General features: G+C 40.2%; 1 protein-coding gene across 6 annotated transcripts in view; it reads right to left on the bottom strand.

Moving 5' to 3' along the window:
* Nucleotides 1–18794, bottom strand: part of cep112 (centrosomal protein 112) — a 546977-nt gene that overhangs the window by 301964 nt on the left and 226219 nt on the right. For all 6 annotated transcript variants that reach the window (XM_072242065.1, XM_072242069.1, XM_072242070.1 and 3 more), the window contains 2 exons: nucleotides 16827–16886; nucleotides 13095–13174 (listed from right to left, as the gene is read on the bottom strand). In XM_072242065.1, coding sequence (XP_072098166.1) covers nucleotides 13095–13174; nucleotides 16827–16886 — 140 coding nt within the window. The remainder of the gene's footprint in view (nucleotides 1–13094; nucleotides 13175–16826; nucleotides 16887–18794) is intronic.

Raw genomic sequence — 18794 nt, 5'->3', positions numbered from 1 at the left:
GAAAATAGCTGGAATTCCCTTCATTTATTTGGGACACTGTGCACTTATTTGGTCAGGAGACTGTTGCTGAACAGTTTCTAGCTAGTGTCAGACACATGCACTGTGTAGCCATAAGACACCACATGTGTTGGTTTTCAAAAATCAGCGAGTTTTGTCACTGATAGTTGCCAAGCAATAAATAGTAAGACTGCTTCGCTCACTGTGGTTTCAAGCATTCAGGCTAAGAGATGCCAGAAGCAGCCAGAATAAAAATGAAATGATTTCATTGCTTTAACAAGTTAGGAACTACAAACATCTTGAATATTACAATTAAAATGAAGATTTGGGGGCTGGCTGGTGGCGCAATGACATTGGCGCTGGACCCGGGAGCGGAGGTTCCCGGGTTCGAATCCAGTCGGGTCCACTCCCGAGTACGCTTTCCATCCGTGCCGGGTTGAGTGTTGAGATCGCAACTCGACCTCGTAAAATAAAGGGAAAATACTGCGAAAATGTCTGTGTGAGGAGTTGCGCGCCACGCAGTCTCTCTTTCACTCTCTCTCATTCTTCGCCTTGTAAAAAGCCATGAAAAAGATATCATCACGGATGCACGCAGGCACACGCAGACGCACAGACGCGCACGCACGCACACACAGGCGGACATGCACAGACTCACACGCACGCAGGCACATGCCAATAAACACCAAAAAATAAAATAAAATAAAATGAAGATTTGGAAGATGCAATCATCAGAAGCAGTGTTTGAATGCAGTCCACGATTTGCAATAGGTGTCTGTGCTGATTTTGTTCATTTACAGTAATTAAAAGAACACGGCAGTGTACACTGAATGAATTCCCCTGTCGACTATTAGGAACAAATACAGTTTTATAGTACTCTACTGTATTAGTTTTGATAGTGATCTAAGTTATTCCGTATTTCATTTAAATACATAATTTGATACAGTTAGACAGCAGTTTGTCTAATTTGTTACAGTTAAACAGCAGTTTGTCTTTTTTATATCTTTTTAACTACTTTCATGAAACTTCAGCTAATTAGACATCTGCTTAATTAGGCCAAAATGTACGGGTTCTGATGTGTCCCAATTAACCAGAACCCACTGTGGTCTATTTTTAATGACTTTTGATGATGTTAAAAATTAGCCAGGACACAAGAAATAACTCTCTCCATTTTCTTTGAAATAATGCCATGGCATCTTATATGTTGACTTGAGAGGATACACTGGGCCCCACTTTAACATCTTATCTGGCAAATAGCCCTCAAAATCATACTGATGTGTCAAACTAGATTTTATGCTCAAGGCTCTGGAGTAGGACTGGAATCCAGAACTTTCTGACTCAGAGGTAATACTGCTGCCAAATGCATTATGGCTGACAATTTAATAATAGTCTATTTAAGTGATAAAATGTACTATAATTAAACAAGAAGGCTTAGGCAATCAAAAAATGTTAAAACAGGTCGGTGGTTGCGTTATATGATATCACTGGTTTACCAAAACACACCACTTAGCAATCACAGCAGAGAATGAATCACAATGTATCACATGGTTCACAAATAGCAAGAATGAGTTCAAATCTACAACACTTATGATTTCTTCCAATGGTTTTAATGCAAACACATTCCACATCTTTTACAAAATCTCAAATTTTGCAAACTGTTCTTCAGTGTTTTATCCTTGAATTAAGCACGCTCTTATTTAAAGATCCTTAAATAACCATGGGGTAATGCCAGTAGTGAGGAATACTTATGGGATGCAAACGAGGACTTCCAAATATACTATACTGTGCCAACTGCGACGTAGTACTCACTTGAAATGACCAAAGAATGTGTTATATCTATTTGTCAAAATGTCATTCAGGATCTATAAAATAGTACATAAAACAACAACAGAACTATGAAGACAGTGTGGTTATTTAAACCCATCTATTGCATGAAAAAAATATTTATAGACTCTCTTCTGATTGTCCATCCAATTGGGCATTAATTGAATGATGTTGCACGAACAAAAAATTCTTCTAATAAAAAACAGAAGGCTAAGGTCACTCCACTGGTCCCAAAATTTATTGAAGTCGAGTCCACAGGTTCTTTTGAAGAACCCTCAAAGCTGTGGATGTATAAATCCATGGTGTATGTACTGGTATTTTTAAACATCAGTTTCCCCATATGGTTGCAAATCTGTGTGACATTCAATTAAATTGGAAATACTGCAGAACAGGCAGTAGTAAAGGATGAACAAAAGTTTCCCTCAGTTAAGTACTGTACTTAAATCCCTGAGCCACTCATCCTCCTTCCCATTCAAGTTCCATTCCCTAAGCACCAACTCCATTTATCTTCAAGTGTCCAAGGTTCATCCAAACTGGTGCTCCTGATGTGGCCTACTATATATTGGTGAGACCCGACGCAGACTGGGAGACCGCTTTGCTGAACATCTACGCTCTGTCCGCCAAAGAAAGCAGGATCTCCCAGTGGCCACACATTTTAATTCCACATCCCATTCCCATTCTGACATGTCTATCTACGGCCTCCCCTACTGTAAAGATGAAGCCACACTCAGGTTGGAGGAACAACACCTTATATTCCGTCTGGGTAGCCTCCAACCTGATGGCATGAACATTGACTTCTCTAACTTCCGCTAATGCCCCACCTTCCCATCGTACCCCATCCGTTATTTATTTTTATACACACATTCTTTCTCTCACTCTCCTTTTTCTCTGTCTCTCTGACTATACCTCTTGCCCATCCTCTGGGTTCCCCCCCACCTTGTCTTTCTCCCTGGGCTTCCTGTCCCATGATCCTCTCGTACCCCCTTTGCCAATCATCTCGTACCCCCGGTGCCAATCACCTGTCCAGCTCTTGGCTCCATCTCTCCCCCTCCTGTCTTCTCCTATCATTTTGGATCTCCCCTCCCCCTCTCAAATCTCTTACTAACTCTTCCTACAGTTAGTCCTGACGAAGGGTCTCGGCCTGAAACGTCGACTGTACCTCTTCCTAGAGATGCTGCCTGGCCTGCTGCGCTCACCAGCAACTTTGATGTGTGTCACAATCCTGGTATTGACTATGACATCAAAATACATCTCTGCTCAAACTTGGAACTGTCTTTGTTATTGCCAGAAAAGGGTTAATTCCACACTTGCCTGGCCTGCCTCCCACTTCCATACTACATGAAATCGAGTTCATCCAAAATTCTATTGCCCAAATCCAAACTCACACTCACACTATCCCATTTAGCCATTAGAATACCCAGTTAGAATTCTCCAGTCTAGAGTCATAGAAAACTAAACACAGAAACAGGTCTTTCGGTTCATCTAGTCCACGCCAAACCATTTAAACTGCCCAGTCCCATTGACCTGACCCAGACCATAGCTCTCCATACCCCTTCCGATCCTCATACCTATCCAATCCTCTCTTAAACGTTGAAATCAAAATCACATCCACCAGTTATGCTGGCAGCTCGCTCTACACTCCATCATTCTCTAACTGAGGAAGTTTCCCCTCATGTTCCCCTTAAACATTTCACTTTTCACCCTTAACTCATAACTCTAGTTGTAGTCTCATCCAACCTCTGGAAAAAGCCTGCTCGAATTTAGCCTATCTATATCCCTCATAATCTTGTATACCTCTATCAAATCGCCCCTCAATCTTCTACGCTCTATGGAATAAAGTCCGAACCTATTCAACTGTTCCTTGTAACTCAGGTTCCCCAGTTCCAGCAACACCCTTGTAAATTTTCTCTGCACTCTTTCAATCTTATTTACATCTTTCCTGTAGGTAGGTGACCAAAACTGCACACACTACTTCAAATTAGGCCTCACCAATGTCTTATACAACTCCAACATAACCTTCCAATTTATGTACTCAATACTTTGATCTATGAAGGCCAATGTGCCAAAAGATTTCTTTACGACCCTATCTAGCTGTGATGCCACTTTCAATGAATCATGGACCTGTATTCCCAGATCACTTTGTTCCACCACACTCCTCACTGTCCTACCACTCACTGTGTAAGACCTACCCTGGTTGGTCCTCCCAAAGTGCAACACCTCACACTTGTTTGCATTAAATTCTATCTTCCATTTTTCAGCCCATTTTTCCAGTTGGTCTAGATCCCACAAACTTTGAAGTCTTTCTCGCTGGCCACTACACCACCAATCTTGGTGTCCTCTGCAAGTTTGCTGAGACCCAAGATCAGGGATGGAGTGGACTGCAAGGAAGACTATTTTCAAATTATTTCTTAGTCTTGCTTCTGCACACCACTGTATTGTCAACCATCTCTACAAGTCCCATTTTACACTCTAATTTTGTCCAAATTTTGCCCATCAAGAATTCTACCTACTGAACCATTGGTGGCCATATATTCAAGTGCCAAAGACAGAATCTCCAGAGTTCTTTTTGTATTGTATTTTGCCCTGTCAGCCTCCTTTAATGTGGTCATTAAATACTACTACCTGGTCTAAATGTTCAACTATATGCTCATGGAGTCATACAGCACTGAAAGTGTCAGCCCCTGGCTTGGCGTTATAGGTGCTCATCTAAATACGAGGGGTGATTGATAAGTTCGTGGCCTAAGGTAGAAGGAGTCAATTTTAGAAAAGCTAGCACATTTATTTTTTGACACAGTCCCCTCCTACATTTACACACTTAGTCCAGCGGTTGTGGAGTATACGGATCCCTTCTTTGTAGAAGTCGGCGCCTTGGACCTCCAGAAAGTGGTCCACAGCAGGAGTGATTGATAAGTTTGTGGCCTAAGGTAGAAGGAGATGAGTTATTAACTTCAAACTTTCTGTATAATCACTCAAAGAGTTGAACTCCACGTGCATGTAACAAGAGCTGCAGAACTCATCTGTTTCTACCTTAGGCCACAAACTTATCAATCACCCCTGCTGTGGACCACTTTCTACAGGTCCAAGTTGCCGACTTCTAAGAAACTTCTACTAAGGTGAAAGATTTTTCACTATCCACAATACTTGTCTCAATGCCACCAATATCTTTGTATACTTTAATAAGCCTTAAAAAGTTCAAAGGAAAATTACCCAGACTATCCAGTCTGTCCTTACAGCTGAAACACTCTATGCTAGGCAATTTCCCAGCAAATCCCTTCTATGCCATCTCAGTGTTATCATATTCATCTCCTAGTGTGCAATGACAACTATGCATAGAACTCCAGTTGCAGCCTAACAGACGTTTTATATCTCTGATGACATTCTGGTAAAAGTCTTGGGACATTTTAAGTGAAAAAACAGAAAATATTGGAACACCCAGGTCAGGAAGAGTAAGTGGAAAGAGACTCAGGGCTGAGTCATTTCAACAGAATGAAAAAAATTTGAACAATTGACTTTGCAGTACCAGGAAAGGATGGATAGATCAAAGGGAATATTACTGGTCGGGTGAGACCAAATGCGTTAATGTGACAGAATCAGACTATATGTCTATGCTATGTGTTGCTCATGGCAGGGCAGCGGACTTGCTCAAAAGACCAATCTATATCAATGAAGTGTGAAAAATCACTGATAGTTTAACCAGCAGGAATGGCCAGTACTGATACAGAGAGAGAAAAAGAGATGGAGAATGCAATATTCAGTTTGGAAGGTTGCAAGCATCAAGTTAGAAGATGATCTGCTGTTTCTCAATCTTGTATTGGATTTCATTGCAACAGAAAGAGAGTGTCAGATAGAGAGATCAGAGTCAAGGTAGGATGGTGAATTAAAGTGGCAGGCACTGAGAAGCTACAACTTACCGCTGTAGACCAGCGGTCCCCAACCACCGGGCCGCAGACCGGTACCGGGCTGTAAAGCATGTGCTACTGGGGCACGAGGAAACGATATGATTTGGCGATAGGAGTCAGCTGCACCTTTCTTCATTCCTGGACTTATTTCCTGGCATAATTTACATATTACTATTTAATTATTTATGGTTTTATTACTATTTAATTATTTATGGTGCAACTGTAACGAAAACCAATTTTCCCCGGGATCAATAAAGTATGATTATGACTATGACATTCCCTGTCACGCCCACTGTTGAGCTTGGAATGCACGCGAGATCATTACGCACATGTCGTCCATGTCAGCGCGGGAAGGAGATTAACTCCTCGAGCTTGCAAATGACGGTGGGCTGAAAAGCATGTTTGACATAACATCTCTGCCGGCATTCTGGATCAAAGTCAAGGCTAAATATCCTGAGATAGCCACGAAAGCACTGAAAACATTGCTTCCATTTCCAACATATTTCTGCAATGAATGCAACGAAAACTAAATTGCGGAATAGACTGGACATAAGGAACCTCCTTTGAGTATTGCTGTCTCCCATCACCCGTCTTGTTGCAGGAAAACAAGCCCAGGGCTCCCACTGATTCAGCGATATTGGTGTGTTGCAATGATCTTACATGTTCATACGGGGAAAATATGTGCTGTGTGTTTAATATCCAAATGTTACTTAAAATGTTATGATGCTATTGACTTATATAACCATATAACAATTACAGCACGGAAACAGGCAATCTCTGCCCTTCTAGTCCATGCCGAACGCTACTCTCACCTAGTCCCACCGACTTGCACTCAGCCCATAACCCTCCATTCCTTTCCTGTCCATATACCTATCCAATTTTTCTTTAAATGATAATACTGAACCTGCCTCTACCACTTCTACTGGAAGTTCGTTCAACACTTACTTCAAGCTCCCCTGTCCTTCCCCGATAATCGACTTAGCGTTATATTCATGTGAGGAAAATATGCACTGTGTGTTTAATATTAAATTCGTTAGATAAACCTTTTTAGAAACGAAATTGAGTGTATTAGCCACTTATCACCTATATTCCAGTCGTGATTAACACTGCCCCCCGCCCCGAACAGAATCACCAAAAACTATTTGTAGAAAAAAATCGGCATGTACACGCATGCGCAGTGGTGCCCGCGCAAGGCTTCATGGTCATTGTAGTCTTTCTTGGAGTAAATTCAACATATTTGACTGCTACTCTTGTTGGTTGGCAACCCTACCACCTCCCACCCCCAGTCGGCCGGTCCACAAGAATATTGTCAATATGAAACCGGTCCGCAGTGCGAAAAAGGTTGGGGACCCCTGCTGTAGACTGAATACTGATGTTCTAGAACATCTCACCACATTAAACACGCTGAACAAATGTAAACTGCTGCACAAGACCGATACCCTACTCAGTAAAAGTATTTCATGTTACAGTTCTTATTAATGTCTTTTTTAAAATTCTGATCACCGATGTAATGAGTTAACCAGAAATCAGCTTCACTAAAAGAAATCCAAACCAAGCCTAACTGAAAACCATTCTGAGAGAATCTGTTGGTGTGACTGCGACTGGAACCCAAGCACCTTGGTGGAATTTGTTCAAACCTGTGTTTTATTAGCAGTCCTTTTTGAATTTAACAGACAGCTTAAACCTGCTTGGCTCTGTAGATTTCCCAAAGATAGTCCTATATAAAGCCTAGCTGATATCTTTTAAGGGATATTGTTAGATTTTGTTGTGGTAAAACTTTCACAGATTTTTTAAAATCTCTCTTTCCCAATCTGACAAAGGATTTCTGGCCTGAAGGGTTAACTCTGTTTCTCATTCCATAGATGCTGTCTGACCTGCTGAGGAATAAGTGAAAACAAATGGGGGAGGGCAGAGGGGAGTAGTTACCAGAAGTATCTTCCCCTATTCCTTGGGGCCCTTAACCCCTTCCCCACCCTCATGACCTGCCCATCACCCACACCTTATCCCCCCACCCCCATTGTTGCCCATCTCATTCCCTTCATTCCATGGTCCACTGTCTTCAGCTATCAGATGTCGCTTTGTTTCAGACCTTTGTCTCTTCCATTTGTCACTTCCCAGCTTCTCACATCATTCCCACTTCCCCCTCTTTCCTGCCTTCCTCCTCTCACTATATTCACCCATTAGATCATGCTCCCCCCTTTCTTCCCACCCTTTTATTTTGTCTTCTGCCCTCTTTCTTTCCAAGCATATAAGAACTAGTGATGCAGCCTTTTGCACTTTTGTACCAAAAATATGGAATACTCGGCCGACTGAGATACGCCAGGCTAGTACTGTGGAACATTCCAAAACACTTCTAAAAACCTATTTTTATAAATCGGCCTACTCATAGGATTACTTAACGCCTGTTGACGTTGATTATATTTATATAATTCGGGAGATTCGATTACATCTTATTCTATATAATGTTTGTTTTTACTCAGAATTTTTAATTTTGTCTGTTTTTATGACTATATTGATTTAAGTATCCTTACAATCTACGTAAAGCACTTTGAGCCTGTATCTTAATGCATGAAAGGGTCTTGGGCTGAAACAGTTAATTTCCCTCCATAAATGCTACCTGACCTGCTGAGTTCCTCCATCATTTTGTGATGCTCCGGAATCTCTTGTGAATCTCCTTCTGCAGAATCTCTTGTGTCTCTATTTTTTATGTTTCTAATCAGGCTATGGCATTCACACTCTGACTTTAGAATCCTTCTAAATCCTAAAACCAGAAACTAAAGATGAAATTAAAGAGAAGTGATGCATCCTGTTTGATAATGAAATGGGATTAAAAGAACACACATAAAATGCTGGAGGAACACAGCAGGTCAGGCAGCATCTATGGAAAGGAATAAACATTCAACATTCCAGGTTGAGAACATTCCTTTCTCCTGTGACATTGAGAAAAGCCCCCTCTCCCCCTGAGGAACAGGCACCCTGTCCGGCCACAGCCAAGGTGAGGAGGATCCTAGCCAGGGTAAACTTACGCAAAGCTGTAGGGCCACACAACATACCTAATCGGGTGCTGAGAGTTTGTATGGTGCAGCTAACAGAGGTCTTAACAGACACCTTTAATGTCTGCATCAAAGTTGCTGGCGAACGCAGCAGGCCAGGCAGCATCTCTAGGAAGAGGTACAGTCAACGTTTCTTTGACATTTGCACCTTTAATGTCTCTTTACAACAATCCACTATCCTTGCAGACTTTAAGGCAGTGCCCAAGAGAGCGATGGCAACTGGCTTAACCAATTACCGCCTAGTGGCACTGACCTCAACAAACGTTAAAGTGCTTAGAGTGGGTGGAATGGATTCTATAAAATCTCACCTTTCAGTGACATTAGACTCTTTCCAGTTCGCCTATCTCTCAAACTAGTGCACTGATGATGCCATAGCCTTGTCCTCCACTTCCTCCTGTCCCACCTAGGAAATGATGCCTTATACACCAGGATGTAGTTCATCTACTTCAGCTCAGCTCAGAGGCTGATGGGTAATCTGTCCTCGTTGGGACACTAAACCCCTCTCTGTAACTGGATCTTGGACTTGTTGGCAGAAAGACCACAGTCGGTCTGAGTTGGTAGCAATGTCTCAAGCTCCATCACACTGAGCACTGGTGCCCCTCAGGGCTGTGTGCCCAGCCCACTGCTGTTCACGCTGCACTGCCAGATCCAGCTCAAACTGCATCATCAAGTTTGCTGATGATACAACAGCGGTTAGCCTCATCAGCAACAACAATGAGTTGGCATACAGAGAGGAGATAGGGAGGCTTATCAACAACAACCTGAGTCTCAACGTGGACAAGACAAAATACACCATTGTGGACTTCACGAAGGCGCAGGTCAACCACTCCGCATTGCACATCGGTAATTCTGCTGCGGAGAGAGTGAAGAGCACAAAGTTTCTTGCTACACACGTAACGGACAATGTATCTGGACCCACAACATCTCTTCATTAGTCAGAAGGCACAGCAGCATCTACACTTCCTGAGAAGACTGAGGCATGCAAGGCTTTGCACCCCTATTTGAACAACTTTGTACAAGAGCACAATCGAGAGTGTCTTGCCTAACCGCATCATTGTGTAGTATGGAAGTTACAAGGCATCGGACTGCAAGACCCTACAGGAGGAGACAGTAAAAAACCACTGAAAGGATCACCGGGGTCTCTCTTCTCCCTATTTGTGACACTTACCAGGAGTGGTGTATGTGTAGTATTGTTGAAAAGTCCTACCATCCACAATCTCTTTGGTCCACTACCATCAAGAAGGAAATACAGGAGCATTAGGATTAGCACTGCCACACTGGGTAACAGCTCTTTCCCCAAGGCTGCAAGGCTAATGAGTACTCTGCCACCACCAATGTCTCATCACTGGGACAGCAAGCTGTTTACTGTTGACCTGTGCCGTGCCCTTCACATTTTTTTTTGTTTTATGCACAATATGTGAAAAATGTATTGTGGGTGCAACATGGTCCGGAGGAAAATTGTTTCGCTTGGTTACATATGTATATATGCAGTCACATGGCCATAAACTTTGAACTCGAACTTGACTGGGACTGGAAAGAAGGGGCTAGAAGCCACAATAAGAAGGAGGGTTGGAGGAAGCTAGCAAGTGATAGGTGAAACTAGGTGAGGGGGAAGGTGGGTGGGTGGGGAGGTGGGGGCATGAAGTAATAAGATGGGAGATGATAGGTGGAAAAGGTAAAGGACTGAAGAAGAAAGAAGGTTTAAAGGAGCTGTCCTCAGGCAGATACAAATTAGACTAGTTACAGGTTAATTTAATATTAACTGTGTGCATTTAAAAATGAAAATACCATAGGAAAAATTATAACTAATAACAGCAAAGCTGTAAAAGAGAAGACAGAAGGACTAATAAGCAAAACTTATGTTGTTCTAAGATTGGCAAGTTTCCAACCTAATCAAGACCTCTGTAAAATCACTCCGTCCTGTATCAAATAGCACCCAAGGACATCCAGGGAACAGATGTCTCATCCTCCACTGGCCTAGGTTGAAGCAAGGAGCCAATACTTAGCACTGTCCTAACCAGCATAGTTGTGAATAAGATCTCCACAAAATAGATGAGCAAACTTTCATCTCACCCGTTTCTGTGCTCTGAAATCTTGCATCACAACAAGAGTAAGGACTATTTACAATGTTCACTAATGGTAGGCGGATCTCAATATCATCGGAGATTGAGCTCAGGAGAAGAAAATGCCAAGATCTCTAACAGTACAAGATCAATTCCATGAAGAAAGCTAACCAAATAAACTGTTGGTGTCTTTATACAGAATACTTCACTACAAAATAAATTGCAGCAGTTTTATCTTGGTACAAGATTAATTCCCAATTTGAAAACTTAATTATCAAAATCTCAACAAGACTTAGAAGTGGGAAGTTCATAACAAATGAACCAGCAAACTTTACCCTATTATTGCCTACCTTTGGAAAGAAATGGTTGGCACCAATACACGTGTTATTAGAAAGCTGTGCAGCAAGATTGCTTTGGAATGAGATCCTTTTCAACTCAGAAAATTCTTTATATTCCTAACTTTTGGTTCTTCCAAATCATTTGGTATAATTTCAAAGTTTACTTCTTTCTGTGCCCTTCTTAAAGGGTACTGAAATAAACGTAACCGATCCCTTGTTCTCACTTACCACCCCACAAGCCTCCTCATCCAACACGTAATTCTCCGTAGCTTCTGCCATCTCCAACAGGATCCCACCACCAAGCACATCTTTCCTTCCCCGAACTTTCCGCTTTCTGCAGGGATTGCTCCCTATGCGACTCCCTTGTCTACCCGCCCCTTATATCCTGTCTGAGTAGCCCCCAACCTGATAGCATGAACATTGATTTCCCAAAATTCCAGTAATTAACCCTTCTCCTCCTTCACCATTCCCCATTCTTGTTTCCCTCTTACACCTTCTCTTCTTACCTGCTCATCACATCTCTCTGATGCTCCTCCCCATTCCCTTTCTTCCATGGTCTTCTGTCCCCTTCTATCAGATTGTCTCTTCTCCAGACCTTTATCTCTTTCACCATTCAACTTCCCAGCTCTTTACTTCACCCCTCACCCTCTCCCTGTTTCACCTATCACCTGTCACCTTGTACTACTTCTTCCTCTCCCCCGCCTTCTTATTCTGACTTTTCACCACTTCCTTTCCAGTTCTGATGAAGGGTCTCGGCCTGAAATGTAGACTGTTTATTCCCATCCATAGATGCTGCCGGACCTGCTGAGCTCTTTCAGCACATTGTGCGTATTGCTCTAGATTTCCAGCATCTTGCAGTACCTCTTGTGTCCAAGCAGAAGATACCTGAACCACAGGAATCCTAGTAAGTCATGAAACTATGGCTAACAAGCTTACATTCTGCTTGCAAGTTTCGCCTGACAAACCATCTGCCCATGGGACTGCTACCTGTGTATGAGAAATCACCAAGAATTCCTTCCAGTAAAACTTGTGTCTTTCATAATTTATCTTAAAACTGAATTTGTAGGGGGAGAATTGTTTGAATCCATAAATACTTCAGCTGAGAAGATCATCGGGGTCTCTCTTCCTGCCATTACAGACATTTACACCACACGCTGTATCCGTAAAGCAAACAGCATTATGAAGGACCCCACGCACCCCTCATACAAACTCTTCTCTCTCCTGCCATCTGGCAAAAGGCACCGAAGCATTCGGGCTCTCACGACCAGACTATGTAACAGTTTCTTCCTCCAAGCCATCAGACTCCTCAATACCCAGAGCCTGGACTGACACCAACCTACTGCCGTCTACTGTGCCTATTGTCTTGTTTATTATTTATTGTAATGCCTGCACTGTTTTGTGCACTTCATGCAGTCCTGGGTAGGTCTGTAGTCTAGTGTAGTTTTTGTGTTTTTTTCTTACATAGTTCAGTGTAGTTTTTGTATTGTTTCATGTAGCACCATGGTCCTGAAAAACATTGTCTCGTTTTTACTGTGTTCTGTACCAGTAGTTATAGTCGAAATGACAATAAAAAGTGACTTGACTTGACTTGACATTCCTCAAAGACAGGTCTCTGTATTTAAAAATGAGCAAATTTTTTTGCTATTCAGTTATTGCACACAACAAGTCCCTTCTAGTGAGGAACTGAGTAAAATGATATTACTATTAACAGAGAAGAGCTGCCTCAGACATTGATAGAATTCCCGTTATTCTACAATTATTATAATATCTTCAGTAGCCATTGGAAATAACACATTTAAGTCAGTTTAACACATCAGCATTATATTCAATACTGGCACTAAATTTAAATCCAGATTGACTTAAAGGAACAAAGATGATATTAACTATTTTTGTGAAATAAAGTAATAAAAAACGTCTTTTTACCGAACAGCTTCCTCCAATTTGCAAATTTGCTTCTGTGCATTTGCTTTCTCTTGGTCTCTTTCGGTCAACAAGTTGTGAATCTAGGGTAAAATAAAAATTAAATTACTTATTTCTTTTGTGTGTAATACAGCAACAAAATTAATTGTCACAATTTTAGAAGATTTGATATCAAGAGAAAAGAACTGCAGCAAACAAATCAAATGCTCTCCAAATTCCATCACAGTTTAGTAAATAAAATTTGCTAAAATAGTTAAAATATGATTTCCTCTTGATCTTTGATAATAACAATATGGAATCTCGATAACTTATGAAGTTTTGGGGCCAATCATTGTGGGCTCAAACACATTTTTGGTCTTTCTGTCAGGGAAGAAAATTGTAGCTCAGAGTGGGAATGACGGGGATATGCAAAGGGTGAAACAGGTGGACACATTGTCTGACAGCACAACATCATAATGTCATTATTCCCTGAATGCTTTAAACAATTCGCCTGCTCTATTCCATCTACCTCCTGTTCCAAGTGAGCACACAACCTACACAGGGACGGAAATGTTGTCAACCAATCATCCAGAAGCAACCAATCCAACAGCTGAACTGGCAAGTGAGCATCACTCTGAATTTGTTCTACATATGGAAGACTAACCTGCACCTTTCACCTAAAGACAAAGCACTTTTGAAATTCTGAAAAGAAGTACTTTTCCATTTCCTCCATTTATAATGGCACCCTTCAATCAATTAATGTACTCAGTTTCTAACTGGTTCTGCGAAAACAAGAGATATTGCTACTGTGGGCTAGCACTATCTCCAATAGAACCGTATTGTGCAGCTTTCTCTCAGAACTCCACACTTACTATCTCCACTTCTTCCTAGAATTTATTCTATATAATACACACCCACACTAATGTTTAATGCTATTATCTGCATTTCTCCAATGCTGTTGAAGTAAAATATTTTGCAGGGTGAAAACAATAAGAGAATTTCCAGTGACAATGGGTTTTAACGCCCTGGTCAGGCCAAAACTAACAACAATACAAGAAACCATGGATTGACAATATTGTGTTTGTCCCAGGAGTCCTCTAGATTGATGCATTCCTGTTGGCAGTCATATTCTAGAAGGAAGGTAATTAGGAATTACATAAGAACAGAAATATCAGGCACTACTTCCCAAAATATTTTGAATTGCTTCCTAGATTAGGATCAGTTTAGTGACAGGTCATTCACACATTTTCTGGATCATGGTGATGGTTGAAATTCCAAGAGTGTGAGGAAATAATAGTCATAAAATAAAATAAATATAAATCATTAGGTTCTACATTTATTTCCTGCTGCATGAATGATTAATAAAGAAAACTTTAAACTAGTGGTACTTGCTATTACTAATGCTGAAATTGAAGACAAAGCGAATGAACAGTCAGCTATGGCAAGGTGACTATTTTAACAAGCTAAAGCATCAGGCTTTTCTTTCAACCATCCTCCACTGAACTTTCTTTGTTACCTTAGTGAAAATTAGAGATCCTTCTGTGCCTTGTGATATTTTAAAGAAATTGCTTAAAGGAAACATTAGCCCATATTTTACATTCCCTAGAGGTATAAAAAAGATACTTGCAGCTGTTCTAATTACTGGACTTGACAGCTAGTGCAGCACTGCCAGTCTTTTACAGCTTTATTGGGATACAAAGCAACAGGTCAACAACACAAAGCAGGTGTGTTTTGCATATATTGAATTCTTTCACCAACTTTCATCCATCAGTGGCAACTGTCAACTTTCAGTTTTACTACATCTAGTTCAAAATGACAAAGCAAGCACATGACTGCAACCAGAACTGGTTAATTTAAGATGTTTCGGCTTCTCTTATTTTAACTCTTCAGCTACTTTACAATTGCAAGGAAACTACTCCCAAACAGAAACTACTAAAGCACATTCTTTAACAGATGCAGACATTTCTGTCATAAAGATCAAGCACAGGTAGTTCTGTGACTAATATCACAGTACAGCTTTAAAGAAGAAAGTGATTAAATGTTTGGCAAAGGTTTTTCAGTGATGGTATACACCCTGCTTAGTTGTTCTTGGATGTGGTACATGGTTGAACTTACTGAACCTTGCACCTTTTTCAAAAATAATTAAAAAGTGCAATTAACTGATGCCCTTTTCTCACTGTTTCCATCAGGTAGGAGGTACAGAAACCTGAAGGCACACACTCAGCAATTCAGGAACAGCTTCTTCCCCTCTGTCATCCGATTCCTAAATGGACATTGAACCCTTGGGCACTACCACACTTTTTTAATATGTATTATTTCTGTTTTTTGCATGAATTTTAATCTATTCAATATATGTACACTATAATTGTTTTACTTATTATTATTTTATTTTTTTTCTTCTATAATATGTATTGCATTGAACTGCTGCTGCTAAGTTAACAAATTTCACATCCCATGCCGGTGTTAATAAACCTGATTCTGATTCTGACATTGCAAGGATACAAGTTAGGTTTACTAAGTTGTGGACATGCTATGTTGGTGCCAGAAGTATGGCGATGCTTGCAGGCTGCCCCAGCACATTCTCGGACTATGCTGGTTGTTGTATGTTCCGAGGTTTCAATGTACATGCAACAAATAAAGCTAATCTTTATCTTTATAGATTGTCATAAATACCCACCTGGTTCAATAATGTCCTTCAAGGCAGAAACCTGCCACTCTTATCCTTTGAAGGATCTAAGCAGCTCCAGATCCAGAGCACTTGGTTATTTTTAATCGGTCTCTGAAATAGCCTAGTGAGCCACTCATTCAAAGGGATAATTAGGGATGGACAAAAACTACTGGTTTAGTCAACAAAACAGCCATCCTGCAAGCCCTAGTATCAGCATTTCTAAAAATATATAGAACACCCTCCCTAACTTCATGATCTATATCTGTTTCCTGAACCTTAGACTCAAACCACTGTGAAAATTATTAAGGAAATTATTCCTAGGACTGAATGCTACTGGAATTTTACAAGCCAATGGCCTCTCAAATTTGAAACAAAGATATATGTTGCAACAGAACCACTAGGACCATAACTCAGATGTGGAGACATTGGAAAGGGCTCAGAAGGGATTCAGCAGGATGTTGCCTGGATTGGAGTGCATTAATATAAAGAAAGGCTGAACAAATGTTATTGCTTTCTCCAAAGCATCAGAAGCTAAGGAGGTGACCTGCTAAAAATATATAAATTTATGAAAGGCACAGGTAGGCTAGGGAGAAAATGCCAAATGCGGGAAGAGTGAGGGTGGGGGGTAGTTATAGAAAGTTTGAGCAGCAAGTGTTTTACACAGCGAGGAAGGTGACTAGGTATGTTGGCAAGGCACTTCAACAGATACGTGAAGAGGCAGGGAATAGAGGGATGCAAATTATGAGCAGGACGTTCGGATTAGTTACATCGGCTTCATGATTGGCACAGACATGGTGAGTCAAAGAGCCGTGTTCCTGTGCAGTTCTATGTTCATTTTTATCTGATTTCAAGAATTCTAATCTCCTTATTTGTGGTAATAGCTGCATTAAAACTAAATGGATTAAATATCCATCAACTATATTGCAAATTAATCACAGCATGGTCACTCTTCATTACATATAACACTTAAAAGTTCTCCACTTATAATTCCTAAAAAAAATCTTCTACAGCAATTTGTGCTTGTATGACTTTCAATGCCCCATCAGTAGTTGACATGATGTATTTGTAACAGACATTCCCTTCATTACCTTCCGTTCATGAAGACGCTCCAGCTGCAGTTTTTCTTCTTCAAACCTTCCTGCTTGTTTCTGAAAAAATATACACAAGTAAACATACTAATGGTATTAAATAATGTAAAGAAAGAAACTAATGATCTCAAATTACAAATTTAATTTATAGGCACAGATTAACAGTTATCGAACTAAAAAGTACATTTGAGAAATTCAAGGACTGTATCTTGGTCTCAGGTGAGATAAAGTTGACATGAACACTCCCACAGCCAATGTTCTACTCTCACTCTTCGAGGTGTTGGCACATGGGAGTGCAACTCCTTCATTGCTCAAGGAGAATTGGGAAGAGGCATATCCTCTTTTTTGATGAAGGCAATGGAATACCTTGCATTTAATTACAATCTTTTACCTTGAAAAGCATCCCGAGGCTCTTCAGATAAGTGTAGTTCGATAAATAACTGACATAAGAAGAGAAGGTATTAATGTGCTCAGATATCAACAGGCAAAATGTGCTTGTGATCATGAGGTAATTTAAGTTTGCAAAGATTACAATAGATAGATCAATTGTGCTCATGTTTCCATGCTGTTCGTCAGCAAAACATACTTCCAGGAAACCCAAATAACGGTTTCTCTGAAGGTTTCCAGCTCCTATATCAGATATGCCTGGATGTCATCAATACCTCTGTGATTATATTCCAAAAAAAAAGGAATAAATCTACCACATTCTCTTCATCTATATCATGTGACTTTAAATTAAAAAATAACAGATTAAATGTTGTGTATTCTGATTCCAAGCAGATTCTGATTTTAATATGTAGTCCATGGATAGCTTACACCACTCTTTCTTTCTGGCATTCTTCTGTGTTTTTGCTTCCCCGGGGGGGGGGGGGGGGGGGTAGAAAAAAATCACCAGACTTGACAGAAATAATACTTGTACCCCAGTTCATTTTATGGTTTACGTTCTGCTCACTTTTTCTAGAACCAACAGCTCTCTAATTATCTCCATAACTGTTCAATATTCTCCGCTTCCATTGCTATTCTCTCTTCTCCAGCATTTCTGAAAGTCAATTTCATAGTTATTTCATACTTCTGCTGCAACCACATTATCTCTCCATTGCTGTGATCCTTTTAGATACTCAGTAAAGTCTATATTCCCTTTGATTATCCATTAGTTATTTCATCCATACTCTTTTAGACCCTTTCACACTTCCTTCTCCTTCTTTCATATCCTCCATCGTTCTATAATCATATTGTTTCCTTTAAAACTCTCATTTTAACTCCTTTATTTGTCCAGAAAATTTTCTTTTTTGACCCATTTATTCTCAGTTTCAAAGAAAAATATTTATCTTTCACTTATTTCAACTCTTAACTTGTTTCCACTGGTGATCCAATGACTTTGTTTGCTGACTTTGCTGGATTTTTTTTTGTTGTATAATGCATTTCATTGATCTTTGCTCTTTATTTTTTATTTTATATTTTTAAATGCTTTCAACTCTTGTTCCATTCTAAATACCAGATCATTGCAACTTCTCACTTCATTCAATTGATCTGGACAGCGATCTGAATGGCAGTTTAAAACCATTAACCATACAACTGAAATGTTATAACCAGAAGTCACAGAATACTACATCCTGTAATTTTTATATCCTTATACAGATTGTTAATACTTCTAATCCTTCAACAGAATGAAAAGTTTTAAGCTTTCACATGCATATCTCTTGACAGTGCCTCAAATTCTCTGTCTTATCTTGATTTTGTTTGGCACTTTGCTCTTTTAAAATCCAACTTCCTCCTGATCTCATCTTCATTACATTATTTTTTCTTATTCAAAATCCCTGCCTTTTTTTTTTAGTTTTCTTATCTCTCCCCCCACCCCCACTTCCCCTTTCTTTTGACATTTTAACTGATTATTTCTGCTTTGGTTGAACTAATATTTGGTTGAGAACATACTTCAATTGTTTCCTTTTTCCACCTAGAAACCTGTTG

The sequence above is a fragment of the Mobula birostris genome, chromosome 24 (assembly GCF_030028105.1).
Source record: "Mobula birostris isolate sMobBir1 chromosome 24, sMobBir1.hap1, whole genome shotgun sequence".
NCBI classification, from domain to species: Eukaryota; Metazoa; Chordata; class Chondrichthyes; order Myliobatiformes; family Myliobatidae; genus Mobula; species Mobula birostris.
The sequence above is the reverse complement of the archived record's forward strand: the minus strand, read 5'-3'. Positions and strand labels throughout refer to the sequence as shown.